General features: G+C 40.2%; 1 protein-coding gene across 2 annotated transcripts; it reads right to left on the reverse strand.

The window, feature by feature from the left end:
- Positions 1–582: 582 nt before the first annotated feature.
- Positions 583–26,315, reverse strand: SDCBP (syndecan binding protein). Of its 2 annotated transcripts, none has more exons than XM_056134753.1 (9): positions 26,195–26,315; positions 18,468–18,533; positions 15,091–15,169; positions 12,138–12,247; positions 10,586–10,744; positions 7,364–7,539; positions 5,044–5,215; positions 3,690–3,781; positions 583–1,742 (listed from the first exon to the last, which is right to left on the reverse strand). In XM_056134753.1, the coding sequence occupies exons 2-9, from the start codon at positions 18,516–18,518 to the stop codon at positions 1,688–1,690; spliced, it is 894 nt and encodes a 297-aa protein (XP_055990728.1). In that variant the 5' UTR covers positions 18,519–18,533; positions 26,195–26,315; the 3' UTR covers positions 583–1,687. The 2 variants fall into 2 exon arrangements, with proteins under 2 accessions (XP_055990728.1, XP_055990681.1); XM_056134706.1 differs by having other exon boundaries at positions 10,586–10,747.
- Between the last annotated feature and the right edge of the window lie 124 nt (positions 26,316–26,439).

A 26,439-nucleotide genomic window follows, 5' to 3' on the forward strand; every position in this document is an offset into this window, starting at 1 on the left:
AGACATACCTCATATTGATTCTTCTACATTAAAAAATCATATTTGGTTCCAAAAGTATTAAAACATGCACATCACTGTATGCAGAGCAGACCCAGACAGACCGGCAAGGCAGAGAACGTGGTTTGGATTTCTAAACAGCCTCAGACAAAACCGGCTATAACGCAGTACCACTGCTTTTCCTTCATATCCGATCTTTGAACCACAGAAATTACATGGTTTTAAAATTTCCTATAATCTTTAAAAACATCTTTATATCTTGTAGGCAATGGGGCATAAGGAGTCTGAATCAGAGCAGGGTCATGTAATTTTCAAAGTTAGTTGAATGTCACTAGACGTTACTTGCTGTCTTGAAGAATCAATAGCAGCATTGATTCCCTGACTCTCAGCGGAAGTGTGCAGGCCAGTGGGTCTGAGGTTCTTAGCCTCTCCCCCACATCTACAACTCTAAACACAAGCAAGTTTTTCTCTGGGCTACTGAGTGCTGCTCTGGGAAGTAAATTTCACATGCCTGTTTGCTAGGTCATGCACAGATTTGGTGAAAACAACCAAATTTTTTCCCCAAAGGATGCAATAACAACAAACTAAAATTTAACTTTATTTAACATATTTAATATAGGACAGGCAGAAATCAAAAAGAAAAGGAAAGAATCAGATTAAAGTGACACTACTGTTTTGTTTACAGGGAGAAGTCATAAAATGGAAAATATTACCAGAAGAAACATTTTAAGACACAAATAGCTAGGTTACAAACTATTGCGAGTAAAATGCCAAGACCGGGTATTAGCCCACTTAATCTACAAATGAAAAAAAGCCATCAAAAATTTACCCTATATAGTATAAGAATTTTTACATTAAATATATAGCGATTTATTTCTCAGAAAAAGATTCTAGTAACTTAGAAGAAAGAAGTTTCCACTACACATTAACTAGAAAATCTCAAATGCAACTAAGCAGGTATACTCTATGAACTTGGTATTACATTGTTCTGGCCTAGAGTACATTTCAGTTTAATACAGAACTGCATTTTGGGTTTTAAAAAGGCAGCGTTAATTCTATTTTGGCTTTTATTCTAGATGCTTAACATAGTTAAGGCGACAGTTTAAGCATATTAAGTGAAGGTAGTTAAAATTTAATGGTAATTAACATAATCTCTTGCAACCTACATACACTGCTTAATGCTTCCATGGAATGAAACAAATACTACTTAATTGGCTTTAATGCACACATACTATGCACGCACACAGAACTAAAAAAATCTATCAAAAGCAATCATTCTAAATGTATTATGGTAACACACTAAAAATGCAAATATGCCATAGAATTAAAGTTGAGAACAGCACTACTTGATGTCTAGGATAAAGGTGACTGGTTCGACAACAAAGCAATGCCTGTATCAGTCATCCTAATCAAAATGGCTTGTAAAACATCAGGTTTCCAGTAGAGAAACTATTCGGTGAAAGTCAGTAAATCGTTTGCAAAGTTTCACATCTGTAAAACCAGGATAAGGCTACAACTATCTTGAAGTCTGAACAAGATATGAGATCAAACGGTGAGATTCCCAGCCATAAGAGAGAGGGTCTTCATGCAGCATATGCTCTCTGGCTCCTAGAAAGCTCCATGTGCATAATAAAGAAGTTGCCGAAGAAGTAAACTGGAATAGTTCAGCAAATTTCCATTGTGCCATGACTTAAACCTCCGGAATGGCGTGATCCATCAGGCTTTTCATAATGCTTGGGGCCATCCTACAAAAGAGTCACTTTTAAATATTAGAGCTCGGGCCAGACAAAGTACAGCAGGTACGATGCTTGCATTACACATGCGCAAGCCAGGCTGGATCCCTGGTACCAGGTATGGTCCCCTAAGCCCTTCCAGGAGTGATCTCTGAACTCAGAGCCAGAAGGAAACCTGGAGCACTTCTGGATGTGGCCCCAAAACTAATAGATGAATATTAAAGCTTGAGATGGAGAGAGAGTATGATACTGAACTTTCATGTAGCTGATCCTGGTTTAATTCCCCCCACCAGGAGTATCCCATGAGCACAGAGCTAGGAGTAAATCCTGATCACTGACAGATGAGGCCTAACCCTCCACTCCCCCCTCCAAAAACAAGATAAGCACTAAAGCTTGAGTTTCTTTTTACAAAAATGCTATTTCTGATGGAAGGAAACACCTGATTCCAGGGCCAAGGATCTAACTCAGACAGAGGGCTTGACTTGCATGTGTGAAGCCTGTGTCTGTTCAACACCAGAAAAAAACAACCAGCCAGTTTAGCACCTATTAGCATCAAGTGTGTGTGGGGGGGGTGGGGGGCGGGGGGGGAGACAGAGAGAGAGTGTTGGGAAAGAGGAGAGGTCTTTCAAATAAACTTAGAAATCTAAGAGTCTAGGGTAATGTAACTTATTTTTAAGTACCTAGAGCAAAAAACTATTTTGGCTAGAAAAGTTAGATATAAGCCCGTGTACATGAATGCCTAGAGTTTGTTGTTGCTGTTGCTTTTAAAGACGGAAGAAAACGAAAATGGTAATGTTGGATATAGAAGGTGCATAACTGCCGTCAGGAAAGGTAAAACTCAAAATAACTCCTTATCCCTGATGCCCATAGCCAGCTGTATTCTTCTACCCAGAAGTTGAAACAAAAGTTTCATTACAGGTGTCTGTCTTTAAATTTTTTGAATCTTTAAATCTTATTTCCACGTAGGAGAGGGAATCTGGAAGAAGTTTCAAGTTAACCTGGCAAAAGACAGTTATGACAGAAGCCAGGATTTTCACAGGCAGCTACCGGAGAGGGAAGCAGGGGGAGGAGGCGACAGTGGCATGATGGTGAGGGAAGTTTCCGGGGGAGGCTGTGGCGAAGAATCGGGAGAGGCCCCCAACCCTCTCACCAAGGGTACTGGCAACCATAGGACCTATAGTTCTTTGTCAAAGCCAGAATCTTCAAAGCTCCATGAAAAATAATCCTTGTTGCTCCTCAAGTTTTGAGAAGAGATGGCAGTTGCAACATTTCTCTATCTTCTCCCCACACCCCTACCCCTGCTCCCTAATCTCTGCCTCCTGAAGTACTGGACAGAATAGAAAGTTAAATTATTATTATTATTATTATTATTATTATTATTATTTGGGGGTTTTTTTTTGGGGGGGGGGGGCTTTTTGGGTAACACCCGGTGATGCCCAGAGGTTGCTCTGGGCTCTACACTCAGGAATTAGTCCAGGGTCCATATGGGATGGGAGGAATCGAATCCGGGTCTGTTATGTGCAAGGCAAATGCCCAACCTGCTGTACTATCACTCCGGCCCAAGAACATTACTTGTAATATCTCACTGAGAAGCATTGTCAATCATGAGCCACAATAGCCCGGGTCGAGAAGGTTTAATAAGCAAGAGTACAACTACTGCTGATTTTACTGAAAAACTGAAAGCCAAAATGAAAGCCTGCCCCATCTTTAGCTATGATTCCTCTAAAGGACATTTCAAAATGGAGGGAGCATATGGTAAGAATTTATTGCATACTTGAGAGGTATGAGGGTGTTGTGGTGGTTGTCCTAACCAAACAATACCTCTGCCTTAAATACTTACTCCAGATTTCTGGAGAAAACGCCGTCATCATATATTACAAAGAATGAAAGATGTGGTAATTAAAAGAATGTAGCAAATGACATAAGCCCAAGCATCCAGGTGAAGAGTTGTCAACTTACCGTTTAATGATATGTTCAAAGATAAAAGCAGGCATGATTGTGATGGTGACTACAGTCCCAGCTGTTGACAGTATGTCTGCAATCTGAGAGTCCTGTTGAAAACAGACATAATGGAAATTCCCTAAGGCTTTAATATATAAAACTACGTATTTCTTAGTTAAAAATTACAATTTATGTCCTCTCATGTTTTGCTTGCACCTCTAAAATTCTGATCCTTAAGACTCAGCCTCGTTTTCCTTACCGAGCTTAATCCTAAAAAATAAGAATTTCTTAAAAGGCAATAATCCCCAGACCTGGAACTGGGAGTTTTCTTGGGCCAGAATGCCATTTTTGTAAAAAGAAAGCCAAACTTCGGTGTTCATCTTTTTTCTAGCCAAAACAACAGGACAAATAAGTAAACTGAATTGAATATATTACCCACAAGTCATATTTTCATTACTTAAGATTAAACAAAGTTCCAGAGTACTACTTAGATAACAGTTGTCTATCCTTAGTTAACTGTATTCTCAACCAAATTCATGAGTATATCTTCGTGAAAACAACCAGATATTAAAATAGCCATAGTTAGAATGTATAAAAGAAAAAGCTGTAAAAATTGCTAATATGAACATAAACTAATACTTATTTCCAACCATTCTTGGGTTAAAAAAAGTTGGATAATCATTCAACACAGGATATATTCTGAAAATCCTAAGTGTTTATCTCCAAGGATTTCTCAGCTCAAAGGACCAAAGATCACCTAGTACTGCCCCTATAAAAGCAACAGTAGCTCCAGGTAATAGCCCAGGTACTTCCTGTGAATGGGAGAGAGCAGAGAGCATGCCCTATGTGTGCCCATTTTTCCACCAAGTTTCTATAATCTTCAGGTCAATGTAAAAACATCACCACCTACACAGACAAATGAAAATGATTTGGCTAACCCAAAAGGAGAGAGAGAACAAAAGGGAATGCCCTGCCACTGAGGTGGGGTGGGGTGGGGTGGGAATGAAATATGAATAAATATATAAATATATTATAACACAAATATATAAATATGAATGTATTTATATAAAATATACAAATATATAATATAAAATATAAATATAATTAGGAATGAAATATACTTCCAACAAAAAAATATTTTTGGTGGGATGGGGGGATGGGGGAGTGGGAAGGATACTGGGATCATTGGTAGTGGAGAATGGGCACTGGTGGAGGGATGGGTACTCGATCATTATATAACTGAAACCCGAGCACAAAAACTTGTAAGTCTACAACTATACCTCATGGTGTTTCACTAAAATTAAAAAAAAAAAAGAAAATTCTTGGGCTAAAATGAAACTGCATCAAAAGAGGGGACAAGTGTGTTCCTTACCTTCAGCCCAATGACATTTTGTCCATTGACTTCACAGATGTTATGTTCTGTCAGAAGACCATTTCTGGCTGCAGAACTATCTTTCACTATGGAGGTTATTTTCCCATTTTTAAAGATAAAGCCAACATGTCCAGTACTGTCCTTATGCATGGTGATTGTACGTTCGAAGGGCCTATAAACATAAAGCTTTTATTATAATTTTAATCCCAAGGTAAACATTTTTATGGATTTCTATTCTCTCTTACTAGGATGTTCCAGTAAACATCCTAGTTATCTGATTATTTCTAATAAGAACTACTTAGTATAGCTCTGATACTGTACATTCGCAGAACACCTTAAGTTCAAAAAAATTTTTTGTCATCTGTTCATCATGATTGGCCAACTTGTTAATCAATATTACCTTCTAAGGGGCCAGGAAGCTAGTGCAGGGATTAAGAGGCCAACCCCAACACAAGGTTCCTCCAGAAGCACTGAGGTGGCTTGGCTGTCCCTGGCACCACAGCGCCTGAGAAGCATCAGAGCATCCTTGGGGCCTAGCACAGAACCATCCTGCCCACTTAGCTGAAAATCACAGGGAGTAGACTCTGAATCCCAGAGGACTAGTTGGGAGTCCCACCATCCCCAAAAAAGATTTCCATCTGGGCTAGAGAGATAATTCAAGGGTCTAGGGCACATGCTTGGCATTCTGGAGCCCTGATTAGATCCCATGTATAACATGTATCACATGGTTACCATCCCCCCGCCACCACCACCACCATCTGCCAGACTGCTGGATAAGACTCCCAGAGCACTGAGATGCATGTCGAAAGTAGACTATGGACTGAACATGTTTGCCACTCAATGCCTCTTTTGCAGACCACAACACCCAAAAGAAGAGAGAGCACACAGGGGATTGCCCTGCCACAGAGGCAGGGGGGGATGGGGGGTGGGGGTGGGGGGGATATTATCCATGGTGGTGGAAAATGGGCACTGGTGGAGGGATGGGTATCTGATCATTGTCTAATCGAAACCCAAGCACAAAAAATTATAAATCTACAACTGTACCTCATGGTGTTTCACAAAAAAATAAAAATAAAAAAAAAATAAATAAAATAAATAAAAATAAAAGACTCCCAGAGCACTGCTAGGGATGACTCAAAATTTTTTAAAAAATAAAGATTTCCTTTGAAGAGTTATCAGTGATTTAGCATTAGGAATGAAATACACTTTCAACAAGAATCATATTTCCTGGAGCTCAATTATTGCAGGAAGTACTTTTATTTAAAATCTTCATTTTTTCATGTCTTGATTTTTGAAAATCTTATTGGACAGTTCTGCTGTATTTTTCCTTACAGAGAAATCCACCTGGCGGTGCTGGCCCAAGGCTGATCCAGCCAAGCTCTGCCCTGTGTAAGCCTGCCTGGTGCTGAGTTGAGGGTGCTCTTGGCGAGGCTGGGGGCATGCGAGAGGGGTGGCCACCAGGAATTTTGCTCTACTTTAAAACCACTGCAGAAGCAGTAAGAGAGTTCCTCAAAGCTCTTCGAAAAAAAGACATAAGGCAATCAGTCTCGCTGGCCACCAACTCAAAAACATTGTGATGCCAGGCATACCTGCTCCCCTCTGCACGAGTTTTATAAACTCACATTTACATGATTAGTTTTCATGATTATTCATCTCCTGTTGTTACACTACTTTTTGAAATTCTCTTTAGATATCGACAAAAGCAGGACGTATCTCCCCAAATATGAACAATTTGATGTGACTCCATCCTTAAAGCTTTATGAAGACTGAGGCAAAAAAAAGTGGTTCATATTTCACATGTAAAATTACAATGAATTGCTTAATAAAATGTTCCATCCTCCCACCCTGACAACTAGAGATTTATGACCAAAGACCAGATTTAGTTCTTAGAACTCACACACCACTTGGACATTCTGCAGGGGGCCAGGTCCCTTGTCGGGACAACCTAGACTTGATGGCTAAGAAGTAAACTCGAAAGTCAGAGCAGAAAAAACCTGCATACTGATCTTTCCAACATACCTTTTTAAAACAATCTTGTAGAGAAACATTAAAAGAGGATGGAGGATTAAGGATTAAAAAGAGGATGAAATCTGTAATTTTGTAATCAGTATATGCTCAACCAGAATACTAACTTAAAAAAAAAAGTATAAGAAAAGTTTATACCAAAGAACTGTAAGATTATATAATTAACCACTAACATTTGTATCATTTTCTACAGCAAAACATTATAGTCACATAATCTATAAACTCCTCTCCCCCAAACCCCCCCCCCCAAAAAAAAGAAAAATTAGTCTTCTATACTTCGATCTGAACAACTTACCTGTCACGAATAGTCATAGTTATCTTCTCTCCAAAAGCCTGTTTGAGCACCTTGTGGGCTTTATCCGAGTTCCAGCCTGCACAGTTTTCCCCATTAATCTGAAGTACTTGGTCACCAAATCTCAGACCAACCAATGAGGCTGGAGAATTTGCCTGGACTAGCTGAACAAATATACCCTAAAAGGAGTAACAAAATACACATAGACATTTAATACTGTTATGCATGGTTTAAAATGCTGGAAAATTAGAAATTGTTTAGGGAAACAATTCTTGCAATAAATGTTATAATAAAGGAGGTGGGGGAGAAATCACAAGTCTATGTGATGTCACCCTCAAAAAGAAACTGGAAATTTTATGAAGTCTCAAAATGCCTAAAACACAAGGCAAACAAAACTCCATGGAGGCAGTTTCTACCTAAAATCATAATAAACCGCAATCATTCCCTTAATCTAATAGAACGACTAAAGAAAATAAAGTAGGCCTAATTAATAAATATAAGCTTGTGCATCTGATAGAATATATCTATTAGCAACATGATATGTACATAGGGCAAAGCACATCAATTAGTGTTATTAGTTGTCTGGCATAACAGATTAGAAATGATAGCTTAAGGTCATAATGCTGCTTTTCAGCCAAAATATTTTTTTACTCATTTGTTAAATTATGTATACTAAAATGAACTGGAGCTTAATGGCCTTATAAATGGGTGTAATAAACCCATTTGTTAAATTATGTATACTAAATTGGGATTTAATAGCCTTAAAAATGGGCATTCTAAATATCACTTCAGGTCTTATATAGCAGCCTTCTTCAAGCTTTTCACCTACACATGGACACTGTCCTAATTACCAGCCCATCAGCAGTTATAATGGTGGTAGGCCCAGTGGTTTTCAACCTTTCTACATTGTAACCAGCAGTGGTTAAAGACCACTGTTACAAAGAATCCACAGTGAAATAATATAGGAATCCAAGAAGTATGGTTGACTTGAGCTGAACCCACAAACGTATTTTTACTTGTAAAGATTCAATTTTGGATGATGATGAACAAAATAGGAGAATGTGTGATAAATATAAAGGCCATCCGTAGACCGAGGTCCCTTTTAGCACCGCCAGCTGTCCCAGTCTTGATTTCTGCCATATGCCTTTCACTTTAAGGTGGTACATGGAAAACCAGGCACAGCCTATAAAATGCTCAGACCAGTGAGCTCTGAGTAAGTGGGCCAATCTTCTGTAAAGATAACTGCAGTGAGGAAAAGGCTGTGAAGTGTGAGGACTGTCCTTTCTCTTGAGGACAAAGGACGAAGCAGAGAAGAAATCCTGGGAAAGCAGATCCTCTGTTTGCTGGAGAGGAAAGAATAGTAGAGGTCAGGCCTCCCCAAAGACACACGCGTGTCTTGAATGGGTGATGTGTGCAGAGACTCAGACCTCGGGAGAGGCAAGACAGTGTTGAGATTTTGTGCCAAGACTAGCCTTGGCCATTTCCCACAGTGTGCTACACTCATTATTTCCTGTGTGAAAATGCTGGACACACAAGCTAATAAATCTTAAGACTGAAAAAGGAAACGACTAAGGCAAAACTATAATTCAGAACAAAGATAAGTATTTAATCCTAAATACTTCCTCACCAGAGCAACCCTACCTTCAGCATGGTAAAAGGTAAAGTAGCTATACATTAATAAACACATACATTTGTATGTGTGCATGTACATGTGTATTTTTAGATATATGCCTATACCTGTTTTTTGTTTTGTTTTGTTTTGTTTTGGTGCCAGAAACTGAACCCAGGATCTCATGCGTGTGAAACATTTGCTCTACCACTCGCCTACATACTCAGCCTGATGAAATAATTTTAAAAGTCATGGTTTCCCATATTAGAAAAATCACTTTTACTCAGAAAACAAGCTATTAAATTCAAATGAGGGGCTGGAGAGATAGCACAGCAGGTAGGGCATTTGCCTTGCACGCAGTCGACCCGGGTTCGGTTCCCAGCATCCCATATGGTCCCCTGAGCACCGCCAGGAGTAACTCCTGAGTGCAGAGCCAGGAGTAACCCCTGCGTATTGCCGGGTATGACCCGAAAATCAAAAATAAATAAATAAATAAATTCAAATGAAGGGATGGAGGCAATAAACCTACAAAGCCACAGCAAGTTAAATGACCATCATTTGGTCTATATTTGCGCTGTCCCTGCAATGCTATGCACAACTGTCAAGAACTGAAAACAAGATTAAATGAGTGGATAAAGAAACTGGTACACATACACAGTGGAACACTTCTCAGCTCTAAGGGCAGATGCAGTCCTACAATCTACTGCTCCATGGGTGGAACTAGGTGGCATCATTGCTGAGTGAAGTCAGTCAGAGGCAGAGGGCCAAATACAGAATGATCTGTCCCATATGTAGAACGCAGAGAAATAGAAAAGGAATTAAAAAAAAGACAATGATGATACCCCTTGAGAGTCAGCCTAGAGAACTGAACCTGCTCCGGGGGTGGCAAAGGACCAGAGGCACCAGAGGAGGGACACTGACACTCAGGTGGCACGGGCGCTTTGGGAACACTGGATGCCCGAAAGAGTGTTGTTCAACATTAGTAGCAGTACTGTAAATCATGCAACTCAAATAAAAAACTTGAGGGAAAAAGATGACAATGAGTTGGCTTAAAAATACACATAAGAGCACTGATTCTCATGGGCCCATTTTTTCCTCACCTCTTTATTTGCTACCCTATTTCAATGCCAGACCATCACCATACAAAAAGTATTCTGATATATGCAATCCGTGAAATTTATTCCAGGAAGATGGGTCCAGAAAGGGGAAATGGTCTTCCATAAAATGTTGGAACTACCAACTCTGCCTCTTCAGAAAAGGACTTCTCCGAGGAGATAAGGTTAAGTTAGCAGAAATAAAAGGTGGCAGGTGGGATGGGCTAGAGGTGCTAGGAGGGATACTGGAGACACTGGTGGTGGAAAATGCCCACTGGTGGAGGGATGAGTGTTCGACCATTTTGTGACTCTAACTCAATCATGAAAGTTTAATAACTATCTCATGATGATTCAATTAAAAAGAAAAGAGAAAATAAAATAAACAGGAATTATTTTAGATTATTAAATAACTATGATTATTAAAATAATATGACCACCATAATAAAAACATTTCTATTTCAAATTATTTTAATATTGACAACAATAAGACATCTAGACAAATTCAAATAGATACATACTCACATTATCTATTGACTTAAGCCTGAGGCCAATTTTTCCATCTTGATCTTTACACAAAATGACTTCACGAATTCCTTGCTTAATTTCTGCTCTACGAATTCCTACATCATTACCAGTTACAGGAGCCACCATATAGTTCAGACTGGAAGGTCTTGCTACCAACTGCTGACAAAAACACACACATAGTATGTCAATATTTAGAAACATTCTCCATTAAAAAAAAAAAATCTAAAGTGACCATTTGTATATACTCCAAATGTGGTTTCCCACAAAATGATCTGCAATGACTTGTTTTAGATAAAGTATTTTTCTGCAAAAAATAATATTTCTATGGGGGGGTGGGAGGGATACTGGGATCTGTGGTGGTGAAAAATGGGCACTGCTGGAGGGATGGGTACATGATGATTGTATAACTGAAACCCAAGCCACAAAAATTTGTAAGTCTACAACTGTACCCCATGGTGTTTCACTAACAAAAATTTAAAAAACAATTCTTTATATTAATTCCTGGTATATCTTATCCCCACATATTTGATTGTGCAGACTGGAGGATGTTACTTAAAAGCATCCTCCATTATGAGAACACAACAATGTTTTCTGAATTAAATCACCACCTAACTTCACATGCTACTAAAACAAAGAAAAGAAGAGGTTACTGAACTGGCTCAGGCAATTAACTCAGATTGCAAAGAGGAAAGTGGATTGCTCTCAGATAATGGGTCCTCGATATGTTTGGATACATGCAACTTTTCATTTAATGTTTGCTAAATGAATGCCCGTTACTGTTTTGAGCATTAGGGTTAGGGCAACAAATGAGACATGGGTCCTTTTCCTGGTGTATTTAACTAACTAGATGTGCTAAAAAGGTGCTACTGTCTTTGACCAGCTACTGAAGAAAAAAGACCATCAGACACATTATATTAAAACTGACAATCTGGTGTTGAATTCTAAGAGGCTTTGGATTTTGGAATGTTAAAAGATTATAAGCAAGACAAAATATGTCAGATCTATACTTCAGAATGATTCTCCAGAGAAGTAGAGACCACCATAATAATCTAGGCTAGGTTCTCCAGAAAAGTAGAGACCACCATAATAATCTAGGCTAGATATACAGCTACTCTGAGTGAAACAGAAATGGGTGAAATAAATGCAAAGAACATGGAAAAGACAGAATCCATAGAACAAGAGAATTGAGCTGGAGTGATAGGATAGCAAGCAGGGCTCTTGCCTTGCATGCAGTCGACCTGGGTTGATACTCAAACGGTCCTCTAAGCCCAACAGGAATGATTTCTGAGTGCAGAGCCAGGAGTTACCCCTGAGCACCACCAAGTGTGGCCCAAAAATCCCCCCACCAAAAAAGAAAGAACTAATTAAAGTTATCTGTCAGAAAAGTGGAAGCTGTGCAAAAGGAAATAAGATTACTTAAGAGGTGATATCCAGAATGAAGTCTAAAGTTTCTGATAAGGTTATAAATCTGTAAGTTAGTCACAAAGAGCAAAGCTCTTATTTATGTATAAAATATGATTCATATATTGAGAAAACAAATTATACCTACCCCCTGCATTGGTGCCCCAGGAACTACAGCCATATTTGCACGTATTTCTTCCTCATTTAAACTCAGACCCATGTACTGAGAGAGTTCCGGATACAATTTAGGATAAAGACCTAATAAAAATGAATGAATGGATTAAGAAAGGAAAATAACACAGTAGAATACTGAAAATAAAATCTGTCATTATCAGCTTCCACTTAAGTTGATAAAATAGCAATTCTGGAAAAGCATCTCTGTAGTAGTAACAAGATCATACAGTATAAAAGTACTTATAATAGAAAGAGCTCAATATTTCTAAATACCCAAGAAAGAATTGTTTAATGAGTTTTCTTGCTTTTTCTTCATAAAAGCAAGGAATAAACAATTTTCTAAGACTGTCAGAAAAACTGTTAAAACAGTTTTTACTAAACCAATTACTTTGTAACTCATTTACATGGCTATGATTTCTCTAAAAAAAAAAAAGAAAGAAAACAAAAAGAAAAAGCAAACCATGTAGATTTTTCGAGGTTCACAATCATTTTTAAGAATGTTAGCCTCTCACATGAGAAAATGCTCCACATCATTAATCATCAGGGAGATGCAGATTGAAACCACAATGAGATATCATTTCACAACACAGAGACTGGCCCATATCCACAAGAACAAAAGCAACCGGTGCTAGCGCGGATGTGGCGAGAAAGGGACACTCCTTCACTGTTGGTGGGAATGCCGACTGGTTCAGCCCTTTTGGAAAACAGTATGGACAATTCTCAAAAAATTAGCAATTGAGCTCACATTTGATCCAGCAATACCACTCCTGGGAATACATCCCAGAGAGGAAAAAAAGTATAGTCGAAGTGACATCTGCAATTGTTTGTTCATTGTAGCACTCTTTACAATAGCCAGAATCTGGAAAAAACCTGAGTGCCCAGGAACAGATGACTGGTTAAAGAAACTTTGGTACATTTACACAATGGAGTACTATGTAGCTGTTAGAAAAGACGAAGTCATAAAATTTACATACAAGTGGTACTACATGGAAAGTATCATGTTAAGCGAAATGACTCAGAAAGAAAGGGATAGACATAGAAAGATTGCATTCGTCTGGGGAACATAAAGTAACAAAATAGGAGACTAACACCCAAGAATGGCCGAGATTAGTACCAGGAATTTTACTCCATGGCTTGGAGGCCAACCACACATGCTAAGGGAAAAGGGAGCTCAGATAGAGAAGGGAACATCAAATAAAGGTGTTGGGAGGATCCTCCCAGGATGGAAGAAGCATGCTGAAAGTAGACTATAGACCAAACATGAGTGTCACCCATTGCCTCTTCTGCAAACCACAACACCCAATAAGAGAGAGAGAATAAAAGGGAATGCCCTGCCACAGAGGCAGGGTGGGATGGGGGGGATAGGGGGTGGGAGGGATACTGGGATCCGTGGTGGTGGGAAATGGGCACTGGTAGAAGGATGGGTATTTGATCATTGTATAATTGAAACCCAAGCACAAAAATTTTAAGTCTGCAACTGTACCTCATGATGTCTCAAAAAAAAAAAACTGAAATGTAAAAAAAAAAAAAAAGAATGTTAGCCTCAGACTGGAGCAATAGCACAGGCAGGTAGGGTATTGGCCTTGTACGCAGCCGACCTAAGTTCGATTCCCAGCAACCCGTATGGTACCCCGAGCACCGCCAGGAGTAATTCCTGAGTGCATGAACCAGGAGTAACTCCTGTGCATCGCTGGGTGTGACCCAGAAAGCAAAAAGCAAAAAGCAAAAAAAAAAAAAAAAAGAATGTTAGCCTCACTCCAATAAAACTAGAGAAACAGCATATGAAATTAAACATGTTACTGAAGTATCAATCAACAGTATTTGGAAGAGTTGGGCACTATTTCTTTCCTGGGATCAAGTGGGAGAGGTTTGGGTCACACCCAGCAGTGCTCAAGGGTTACTCCTGGCTCTGACTTCTGCACTCAGGAATTACTCTTGATGGTGCTCAAAGCACCCTATGGGATGCCGGACATCAAACCCTGTCAGCCACGTGCAAGGCAAGCACCCTATCTGCTGTACTATTGCTCTGGCCCTGGGCCATACTTCTAAAAGCTCCTTATTGCATGGCCTATTTGTGATTTATATAAAAAATACTATCAGGCTAAAGAGATAGTTCTGTGGACTGGAGCACTTATTTGTAGGTCAGTGTTTGATCCATGGCACTGCATAGTTGCCTAAGCCCCTAAGGGAGCAACCCCAAAGCACTGAGCTGGGAGTCGGAGTAAATACGACATGTCACAGTAACCTATTATATTTTGTTATGTTAGGGAACCAAGGCTAAATTCCTCTGAACCTAGAAAACAAGAATAAAAGGCTAGGAAGACTGGATATAAAGGCCAGGATTTGATAAGCTACCCACCAAAAAGTGATGGCAGGCAACTCCAATGCCTCACCCATTCTTCCTGCCCCAGTCAGAAGATGCCATAAACTCATCAACAATAGTATGGAGTAGAGTTCACTTACGATTTTATTTTCCAAATATAAATCAGTCATAAGTCAGGGACTTATGAGAGTTATGATTTCATTCACATTTCCAAGAAAGTAATATTTATCTTCACATACTTAAAATGCATTTGCTTTTCTTTTTGTTTTGGGTTTGGGGCCAAATCCAGTGGTGCTCAGGGCTTACTATTGGTACTACACTCAGGGATCACTCCTAGCAGAGCTCCTGGGACCATCAGCGGCGCTGAGGACTGAGACCAGGCTGGCCACGTGCAAGGCAAGCTGCCTGCTGTGCCTCCTCTCCAGTTCCAGCATTCATTTTCTTCGTTAAAGATTTATTAATTTTTTGATGTAACATTTTCTGTCCTTGCCACAGTGCATTAGCAGTCAATTTTGTTCTGTAGACTCAAACTGGATTCTCCAGTTCATCAAATAAGGTTTAACAAACATTTCTACTCTAGTATGAAGCCTAATAGTATACCTACTTGCATCATGAGCAATGGGAGCAGAAGCTTCAGATAAAATAGCTGGGTTGGCAGGGTTTGCAGAAAAAGCAGCTTGAGCCTGAAAAAGCCAAGAAAGTTCTAATGACAATAAGATCTATAAGTTCAGCACTCTTAGAAACTAAGATACCGAAACTACTCAAGAACAGTTTATCTTCAAACACTTCAAAGGAAATCAGTAAATCAAAAACATCACATATTCTAAAGATACTTTCTAATACTTCACTGCATCATTCTACATATATAGTAAGCAATATTTTATAGTATTATAACAAATTAATATTTTCAATGACAATGTACTATAACATGAACTTTACATTTTATATTTTCATTATTATTTTGCTAATTAGCCTAAGCAAAAAGTACTTTAGCTGAATAGAAAAAAAGTTCAACAACAGAGGAAAAAACCACATACCAGTAACTAACAAAAATATCTAAAAGTTTACACAAGTTGCTGATATTTATTTTACTTGTTTTATTATATCCCACTTAAGCTGTCATTTTAGGCGGTATACAGTTAGAATTTACATAAACATAAAAATGCAACAAACTACACAATACCATACTTAATTATCAACATAAAAAAAATGATGCTAATGTAATTTCTGTTCAACAATCTTGCCAAAATCACTTTGACAAGCTATATCCTTATGACTTCAGTCATGCTCAAGTATGAGGGTATGGCATGTTCCACTGATGAAAAGTTTATTACTTTACAGAGACAGGGCTTTTAAAAAAAAAATATTGGCGTTCTGATGCCATCTTAAATGCTCAAATTTGGGTCTTTTGTGTGTGTTTTTGGGCCACAACTACCAGTGATCAGGGGTCCCTCAGGCCTGTTGCACGGAAGTTGCTCCTGGCCGTGCTCAGGGGCTCTGCAGTGCCAGAGATTGGGCCTGGATTAGTGCGTGCAGAGTATGCACACTGGCCCATTTGAACTGCCTCTCTGCCCCTTTCCTTTTTTGTTCTTAAAGGCTATTTCTGATAAAAAAAAAAAAAAAGCATTTTTTAAAAGAAGTATGCTATTCAGTTGAATTCTAGGGAAATGAAAACCACAGGAGAAAACTACCAAAGAAAGAAGTGATAGAGCTTTTCAGATGACTGAACAGGCCACTTAGACTGTGAGACTTCAAAGCCTTGGCAGCTGAACAGTAGATTTTGGAGACGTACAAACCACATTTTAATACCCACAGTAGATGAAAAATACATGCTCCAAATCATCACTATTTTCACCCAAACCATCTAACACAGCTAATAATTATATCCGCACACTTTTTTTTATCGTTACCATTTTTTAAGCTAAAAGGAGTCAACATTTCATTATTGAAAATATTTTCATTTGTGAAGTTCCATAAAATTTCTTCTAATTTTGTTATACTTCTGTTTGTCTCTTGGATCACACCCAGCAGAGCTCAGGAACTACTCCTGCTCATAAACTTTGTGCTCTTACAGAAGTAAATCTCAAAGTAAACAGGTCAAGACCTAAAGGACACTATTTTTAACATTAAAGCTCTGAAGAGGCCAAAGAGATAGTACAAGCGGTAACAGCACTTGCCTTATATGCAGCTCACATGAATTCAACCCCTGGCACTGCATATGGCCCCCAAGCACTGCCAGGGATCACTCCTGAGCAGAATCAGGAATAGCTGAGGACCACCCAGTGTGATCCTAGCCCTAAATAAACTCAGAAACAATTTCATCACATGCACTATATTGAAAAGATTTGGGGACTAAGGAAGTAGCACAGTCACTCTTACAAATTACAGTATCTGAAGAGATTTTGAATATATGTGTGTGTGTCACTGTGTGTGTATGTGTACTGAAAGCAAACTGTGAACAGATTGATCATTAAATATGACAAGTTATCTCCAGTGAAAAAGAGTAACAATTTACAAAGTAGCTACAACCACAAACTTCCTGAACCCTAAGCTTTCTTTAGAAAGCAGAAGCTTTTGTATTTAAAGCAAATACATAGCATGGAGAACTAAAAAAAAAAAAAAAACAACACTGAGTTGCAATTAGAATTAATGTAAACTCTGACACGATCAGAGAATGAGAATTCATGTAAACTCTGATATGATCAGAGAATGAACAAGTAAAATATCTGCCTATCTGCTGCTTATATCATAGAGAAAATGAATCACTGCAGTTTCATTTTGCTTTTACACAACTTCTCTATTAAAGGTCTTCCACTACTTCTGTTAATCTTAAAGAATGGACAAGGAATAATTTCTAAAACTGGTTATACCTAAGGATCCCTGCAGCTATTTTGCAGCTACTGATATCCCAAAAATGTGAAGACGACTCCTCGAACCTAGAGCAGTGGATGCTCAAAGATTCACATTTGCAGCACGACCAGAGCAAAGCCGCCCACATGAACCATAAGACATGTAGTCATATGATAAAAGTTTATTAGGAGAGACAATGGTGAAAATAAAGGCCGAAGGAGTGTCCCTACACTAGTGAACAGGGTGTATGTAAGAGGGAGGAAGGAGTTAAGAAGAAGCTGCTGGAGCACTGTCCTTGAAGTTCCAAATTATAAGGGCAACGTTTAAGTACTGCTAACATCCAAAGATGTCTGCTTTCCACATCTGAACCCATCAGCCGCCAGCAATAATAAGGTCAATTAATCTATGCTGTTCTTTGAAAATGTCAGATTTCACCAGCAACAGCCTGGTTCCCAGAGTAGATGGGACCTGGGGCGTTCCCACGGGCCCTGAGAACTCTACTCACCAAGGGGCAGTGCCAGGAAGAACTCTAGCAGATCCCAATTTTTTAAAAAAAATTGGTTATACCTAAGGATACCAAATAATTTTTCATTTTTTTTCTTTTTGGGTCACACCTGGCAATGCACAGGGGTCACTCCTGGTTCTGCACTCAGGAGTCACTCCTGGCGGTGCTCAGGGAACCATATGGGATGCTGGGAACTGAACCCAGGTCAGCCACGTGCAAGGCAAACGCCCTACCACTGTGCTATCTCTCCAGCCCTAATTTTCCAATTTTAAATAACTTCAAATGGCTGAAAAGTTGAAACGTATTGTACCAATGTAAATAAATTATATTTATATTTTAGCAACACAATCAGCTACTTTTAAACAGCATGACTTATCCTATTTCAAAGAATTGATATCCCAAGATTATGAAACATTTTCATAAAGAAAATGAAATGAAATGAAATGAAACAGAAATGAAAAAGAATCAACAACTTGTCAGTCACTTGTTGCACTGCAATGAATAAACTGAAAAAATGTTTATTAGTTTAAAAAAATAAACAAATACATTGCCTTTAAGTTTCTTGCTTCACTTCACCTATAATTAGAATATGATAAACAAAAAGTACTTAAACAACTTAAACATACCTGAATTACTTTGTCTACCTTCAAATCTTCAAGAGATGGGTACAGAGACATTTTTGCAGGGTTTTTCTAAAGAAAACAAAATTGAATTTCTTTGATTCAAATTCCTCTCAAAAATACTATATACAGCAACATACACATAAACATGTATGAATGATTAACACAGTAAGAAACATTTCAATTGCAAAATACAGGAAAAAATGCTAACCTCCAGGCTATTCCAAAATTTGTTAACTGATTAAGAGTTATGAAACAACCACTCCCGCTTCCTACCATTCTACAACTGTAGCTACTGCAGATTTTAAACTTCCTTTATGGTAAAAGTCCCACCATTTTAGAAATTTAGACCAAAAAAAAATGTTTCGTGTTCTCTTTATTTATTTATTTATTTGTAATGTCTGAATCCATGGCCTTACACATATAGGGCAAGTGCTCTACCACTGCAGCATCTGACTGGTCTTATTCTTCCATTTTACTAACTGATGATGCCTATTTCTTCAATCATGTTTTAGATAATTCTGGATGCTAAACCTCCATTGTTTCTTTCTGTGTCTTGGTTGAATGCTGAATTATAACGATTCTGTAACTGATAAACCTTTATGTATTATGAAACTCTTTTTTTATAGCATGTAAACTGACAGACTTCGGTACATTGAGAGAGTTGTGCAATCACCAATTTCTGGAAGCCACAAAGCCAAGAAAAATCTGATGAACTTATTCTGCCACAATCCAGAGTTAAGATCAATCTGAGACTCTGGATTTAAGACCAGGCTGAGGTTTACCTTATAACACCAGCCCAAACCCAAAAGCTGCTTTAGTAGACAACAGGAATGAAAGTCCCTAGAAGACGGAAAACAGGGGACTAGCAGAGTTCTGGATCTGCAACAATACTCTTGCAGTAGACTCTTCCCTCCACAGAGAGCACCACTCAGAAAGCATGGAAAAGGCCTCTGGAATACAACGGAACTCAATTCACTCCATTCTGGGGTTGCTCTCACCCTAGTTCAGAGAGTTCCTTCTTCCTTTCCTTTGTTTTTGTTTTGTTTTGCTTCTGCTTTTTGGGTCACACCCAGCAATACAGAGATTACTCCTGGCTCATGCACTCAGGAATTACTCCTGGCGGTGCTCAGGGGACCATATGGGATGCTGGGAATCGAACCCGGGTCAGCCACCACATGCAAGGCAAATGCTCTACCCACTGCACTATTGCTCCAGCCCCTTCCTTTCCTTTGGAGTAGTGTTTTCCAATCTGTTTACACCTGTATTCTGTCCAGTAGACTGGTCCATGAAACAACAGCTATAACTGCTGTTATAACTGTGGACCAGTGGTTTTCAAACTTTCAGCACTAAATCAACACTGGTCCATGGACCAGTGGCTAAAGACCTCTGCTGCTCTCTCAGATTTCCAAAATCAAACAACTTTATTTGACGATATATCTCACGAAACCGTCTGAGAGACAAACAACAAAGCTAGAAAAAGTGGGTGGAACCCAGGACTGACTTCCTGTAAAGAGCATAGCCGCATCTCATCCTGAGAACCACAACTTCCCTAAAATTCAAGTGATAGGAAACAGCTCCATGCTGCACAGATCAAGGGGATCTCAGCTTGATGGCTGTCTTGGTGAGGCTGCAGGATTTTACAGCCCAAGCAGTGTAGGAAGCACCTGTGCCCAGACCTCCTTGACACTCACTTCACTAAGTCGCATCCCATTGGGCAATGCAGGAGTTAGGTAACTCTCTTGTGGCCTCACTCCCTGCTCTGTCGTTTCCCCCCTCTTTAGATCCTGTAGGGGCAATACCTGTGAGCCTGCTTCAGGCCACTCTGTGCTGTGCAACTGCCTCAACTCTCTCCATGCTTTACGAAAGGCCTTAATTTCAAAGGGTAGCTTTTGCACCCAAAACACTGCTAACCCTTAGGAAACAGTCCCAAATGAAATTAAATTTAAATTTAAATTTCTACTAAGATTCTCAGTGCTCTAGAATGAGTAGTTTCAGAGTTTCTTTGGATTATTTGAAGATTTTTAATATAAAACAACCATCTGCCTCAGTATTAAGTGTTCCAGTTAATACTTCTTTTCTCTCTTCCAGGCAATATCCAGGTAAATTCTTAAGACTCTTTAATGCAAGTGTCCAGACACAAAATCTCAGTAGTTTAAAGACTATATTTGATATCCAAGAATAGCTCCTTATTTTGCTTTCTGTTACTGTGATGAAGGAAACCTACAACCATATATTTTGATAATATCACCAGGAATGGCAATCACTACATTGCTGACCTAATACCTACCTTCTCTTACCATACTAGTATCCCTGAAGAACAACGGGTGATCACTTCCATTGAAACAAGGTGAGTACTGCGGCTATGTGCAAGCATCAAACCTGAAGTGCAACCCCCTATATGCACCACAGCTAGGAAACGATGCAAGTTCCACAGCCAGGCTTGTGTACAACATGGTTAGGACAGTAACATTAATAAAGGGGCAGGGTTAATAGAAAAATAAATACACATTTTTTTTCTTTAACTTTGAGTTGTTCAAAAAACACCTTAGGATGATATGAGTTTTGGAAAAATACTCAGTGCTCCCAGATTTGCAGCAATTACCTTACAGACGCCTCTAGCTTACCCGGCTAGAGGCCAGTGAGGCCTAATGCACACAGGTCCTTTCAGACTGTAATGATGGGACATGCAGTTCTTAACTGCCACACCTTCAGGGCTCAGTGGACAGACAGAAGACTGAGAAACTTGGTGGAGGGGGGCTCCCCAGTCTCTCAGGTGGGCGGCAAACTGTACACACTGCCTATCTCTAAGGAAAAAATTGGTCCCCATGTCCAGACATTTATGGCTACTGTTCGAAGGGGACACTGCTGGAGAGGCCGGCTCTGCAGGACAGCGGAGCTGGTGTTTACAGGTGCGACCGAGGACAGTGGGGCCAGTGTTTACAGGTGCGACCGCAAACAGCATAGAAACAGTCCTTAACTAGGCATCAATGCAGGGTTTAGTCTAGCAGAGCAGACAGAAACATCCCTCTTCCTAGCCTCCCTCTGAGAGAAGAATTTGCACGACTTTAAAACTTGCTCTGAAGCTCTAGGGAGAATCAGAATGAAAGAGAACCCTCCATATGAGACACAGGTCTTGGCACAAACTCAACTTCTGGGGGCCACTAGAAATGCTGCTGGGTCAATTTCAAAGGGTTGCAAGATAACCAAGATATGTAACAGGGTTGAAAAATGGAATAAAGCTCTTACAGAGACTGTGACTTCAAGGAAAGTTGAGGATTTTGCCTAATCATAGACTCTAACCAAGACAGAATCAAGGCTAATGTTCTAAAAGGGGTACGGGGTGAGGAGTGGGGGGAAGGAAAATAAAAATACCTTACTTAAATGTAAATGGTTATATTGATAAGAGTAAAAGTAAAGGCCCTCCCATTGATCGTCGATTTGCTGGAGCGGGCCCAGTAACATCTCCATTGGAGACTTTGTTGTTACTGTGTCTGGCATATCGAATACTCTCAGTAGCTTGCCGGGCTCTCCGAGAGGGGCGGAGGAATAGAACTTGGGTCGGCCATGTTGGCCGCGTGTAAGGCCCTACCTGCTGTGCTATTGATAAGAAATTTAGAATAAAGATTATGAAGATTTTCAGAAAGTTCAGCAGAATTGTAATAAAGGCAAATACATATTAACAGCTGAAAAGCCTGAAAAACACCAGCAGGGATCCAACAGCTGACCAGATGAAGCAGGAGAAAATTATCACTGAATTCAAAGCAGAGCAGTCTAACTCTTAACAAAGTAGCAAAAATAAAGGGTAAAAGAAAGAACACAACCTAAATGACCAATAGGACACCAACAAATAGAACAACAATCTCATTATAGTTCCAAGGAGAAAAAGAGACAGAAAATTGCATACCGGGGCTTAAGATTTCCTTAATGTACGGAAGGAAGCTGAAGAAGTTCCACAAAAGATCACCACAAATAGATCCCTACCAAGACACTAATAATTCACTGAAGGTCACATTCTAAAAGCAGTAAAAGAAAAGAACCCCTACGTAAGATATAGAAGAATGTCCTGAGGAAATTTTACAGACTAGAATAGCGTATTTTTTCAGTACTGAAAGAGAAAACGACTACCCAAAAGAAGTTAACCCACCAAAGTTGTCCTTGAGAACTGAATAAAGGTTTGGAGTCACAGTACAGCGGGTAAGGCATTTGCCTTGCACACAGACAACAGAGGTTCGATCCCTGGCATCCCATATGGTTCCCTGAGCACCTCCAGGAGTAATTCCTGAGTGCAGAGCCAGGACTAAGCCCTGAGCATTGCCAGGTGTGACTCAAAAGCAACAACAATGAAAGACTGAATAAGACATAGTTTTCAGACCCCCCCCCCCAAAAAAAAGGAAGTTTTACAAAATATAATCAAGGGACCACTTTTTTTAAGTAGAAATAAGGCACAAGTAATTAGCATGAAAACCTGGGAAAATAGGTACCTTGTTGGTAAAGAAGAATATACAGCAAAATTCAAAATAATATAACATGTATGTTATGACTAATCTTTCATAGAGCTGGTATGAAGGTTAAGAAACAAAAGTAGTAATAATAGCTATATGTAGCTAATGCACACACAAAAAGATATAAAACTTGGGGTGATTAAAAATGTAGTACTTTAGGGGGCTGGAGCAATAGCACAAGGGTAGGGCATTTGCCTTGCACGCAGCCGATCTAGGTTCGATTTCCAGCATCCCATATGGTCCCCAGGGCATCTCCAGGAGTAATTCCTAAGTGCAGTGCATGAACCAGGAGTAACTCCTGTGCATCGCCAGGTGTGACCCAAAAAGCAAACAGCAAAGAGAAAAAAAAAGTGGTACTTTAGAATATATTTGAATATGTTATCAACCTCGGGTCGGCCATGTTGGCCGCTTGTAAGGCGAACGCCCTACCCGCTGTGCTATCGCTCTAACCTAAAAGAGATAACAATAAAGTTGTTTCTGTAAGATTCATGGTAATCACAAAATAAAAACCAATAGTTGCTCGAAAGAGAAACAGAAAAATCTAAGTATAACACTAAAGAAATACATATCATATAAGCCAAAGAAGAAGAAAAGTATCACAAATCAACCAGAAAACTATTAACAATCAAAAATAGTAGTTAGGAGCCAGAGAGAACACAGCAGGTAGTGCACTTGCCTTGTACACAAATGACCCAAAGTTCAATCCCCAACACCACATATGGTCCCCCAAGCCTCATCAGGAGTGATCTGAGCAGAGGCGTAAGCCCTGAGTACAGCAGGGTGTGGCCCCAATAACCAAAAACAAAGCAATGCAGTCTATTAAAATATCAATGATCCTTTACCAGAATAGAAAAAAAAGAATCCTGAAAAAAATCACATGACCTCTCAAGGGACACCATATTGCCAAATCAATCTTGAGAAAGAAACTAGAAGACTCAGATTTCCTGAAATCACAAAGCAAGAAATGAAATAGAACAGAGCATAGTAAGAAATTCTTGCATGCAATCATCTAAAGACTTTTGACAAGGGCAAGCCAAAAACATTCAATGATTTGATACTTTTGTTCTTTTTGTTTATGTGATATGTATTTCTTTAATGTTGTATTTAGATTTTCCTATTTTTCTAGAAAAATAGAAAAGTTTTCTCAACAAAAGCTGCTAGGAAAAACTGGATATACATGTGCAAAAGAATGAGAATGAAGGTCAATCTTTAACAGAATGTAACAAAAGGACTCAAAACCGATAAAGGATCCAAGCACATGACCTAAAATAAATTCAGGACACTGAATTTAGCAATGATTTGACATTAATGGCACAGGTAACAAAGGTAAAAAAGGAAAAAAAACATATATTTGAATTTAATAAAAATTTTAAAACTCTGTAGGCCAAAAGATAGCATTCACAGTTAAAATACAACCATGAAATAGGAGAAAATATCTGCACATATCCAACTGGGATAAATCTTCATGATACTTGTATGACTCCTAAAACGCAACATAAACAAGTTCATTCAAAGGGGGTGGGGGGTGGAGAAGCAAAACTTTTGCATGGATATTTCTCCAAAAGGAACTATAAGAATGTGAAAAATGTTCAACATAACTAATAATTATGTTAAATGCAAATCAAAACTGTAAGATTCCACCTCAAACCCATTAGGATGGCTGCTATCAAACAAAATAAAAAAGAATGGAATATGGTTGGATAGAGAAATGAGACTTTCTACTGTAGACGGTTTTATTAGTTAAACTGCATCATGTGATTACTTGCCTCCTTGAAAACTGAACTGTAGGAAGCACTTGGAAATGAATTAATAAATGTTAATATTACTAACATTAGATGGAAGTGGTAATTTTAAAGTTGTGTGGGAAAAATCTCTTTCGGCATTTATTTACCCTTAAAAAAAAAATCCCAATAGTTAAGTCATGTTAAATTTAGGATACTGATTTGGTTGAATCATACATTCAACTGTCACCTACTAAAAAATTATTCCTCTTTTGGTCATACTTTTTATATCCGTTCCTACAATGCCAAACATAACCAAAAATTAATGTTGCTGAGGTTAAATTTGGATTATAGTGAAGTAACTATTTCCTGAACGTAAGACACTGAGTCCACTTCCGTGTTTTTATTCTGTGGGCATAACCATTTGTACTGTAATATTTATGTTCCATTTAAAGCACAAAGCCTTATAGAACTCAGAACTCAGTTCTAAGGGAAAATAAGGAGGGAAACACTTTAGGAGAGAGAGGCAGAGACAGAGACCACAAATGCGCGCTTAACCACAGATATTTGAGTCAAAGTTACCGCTGGGTTTCCAATTAATTTTACTTTCTAAACCTACTGACCCCAGCCCCACCCCGGGCCCAGGAATAAAGTGGACGTGATGCATTCGCTCCACCAAACGTTACTTTTCTTCCCCACGAACTACATCAAGGGAGAAGTAGCACTCAATGAATAAGCAGATACTCTACTCTGTACAGGGGAGAAGCCAGCCCTAGAAATGCCTTTCCAGATGCGGCCCACGGAAAAACTCCATGTAAAATAATAATAATCATAATCATAATAATAATAATAATAATAATTCCCTGTGGGTGAAACCGAGAACTTTCCCCCGATCGATCTGCCTTTTCTTTCACTTTAGGGACCAGGATATCCTGGTACCAAAGCTCTGACTCATGACAGCTGCAGCGGGTTTTCTGGCTCCAACACCTCCGACCTAAGTGTCGCTTTACTGTCGTCCTTTCCCGCAACTTCTCCAGCGAAATCCCCCCAGTTCCCGGGACCCCGCCCGCCCTCCGCCAAGTGGAAAGAAAGCTGCGGAGCGCCCCTCTCTCTCGGGTGCCAACCCCCTCCCTGGTCCCCAGCGACCCCCGAGCCCGGGCGGCGACCGCCCGCCCCCAGCGCGCCCGTGGCCGCGTCCCTGGAGACGGGACCCCCCGGGGACCTGGACGAGTCAACACGGCCACGGCGGGGGCTGCCGAGGTCTCCCCACTCGGCCGCGCTGCATCCCCCCACCAGCCGCGTGGAGTGGGGGTGGGGATGGTGGGGGTGGGGGGTCCTGGGGTCGCCGGCGCGGAGGGGCGCGGCGCGCGCGCCAACTTTCGCCCGGGACGCGGCGGGGCAGCAGCGGGGGGGCGCAGGGAAGAGCGCCGCGCGCGAGGGGCCCCCCATCTGCCAGCTCCCGAACCCGGCAGGAGCGCTCCTGCCGCCTCTCCCCGAGGGTGCTCACCTAGGCCGCAGGAACTGCACTCGAGGAAGCCGCTGCCTCGGGCCACTCGCTCCGACTGACGAGGCGCCGCGGGCCCGAGCAGGCGCGCGCCCGAGGACCCGCCCGCCCGGCGCGTCACGGCGCCCCCGCTTTCCGCCCGCGCAGGCGCGCGGCGCCCGGTCAGCTGACCGCGTTCCCATGGAAACGAGGCGGCGGGGGTGGGGCGGGGCGGGTTGGGTTTCCTTCCCGCTACTTAGGCGTGGGGG

Source organism: Sorex fumeus, unplaced genomic scaffold (assembly GCF_029834395.1).
Source record: "Sorex fumeus unplaced genomic scaffold, SorFum_2.1 ptg000002l, whole genome shotgun sequence".
Lineage (NCBI taxonomy): Eukaryota > Metazoa > Chordata > Mammalia > Eulipotyphla > Soricidae > Sorex > Sorex fumeus.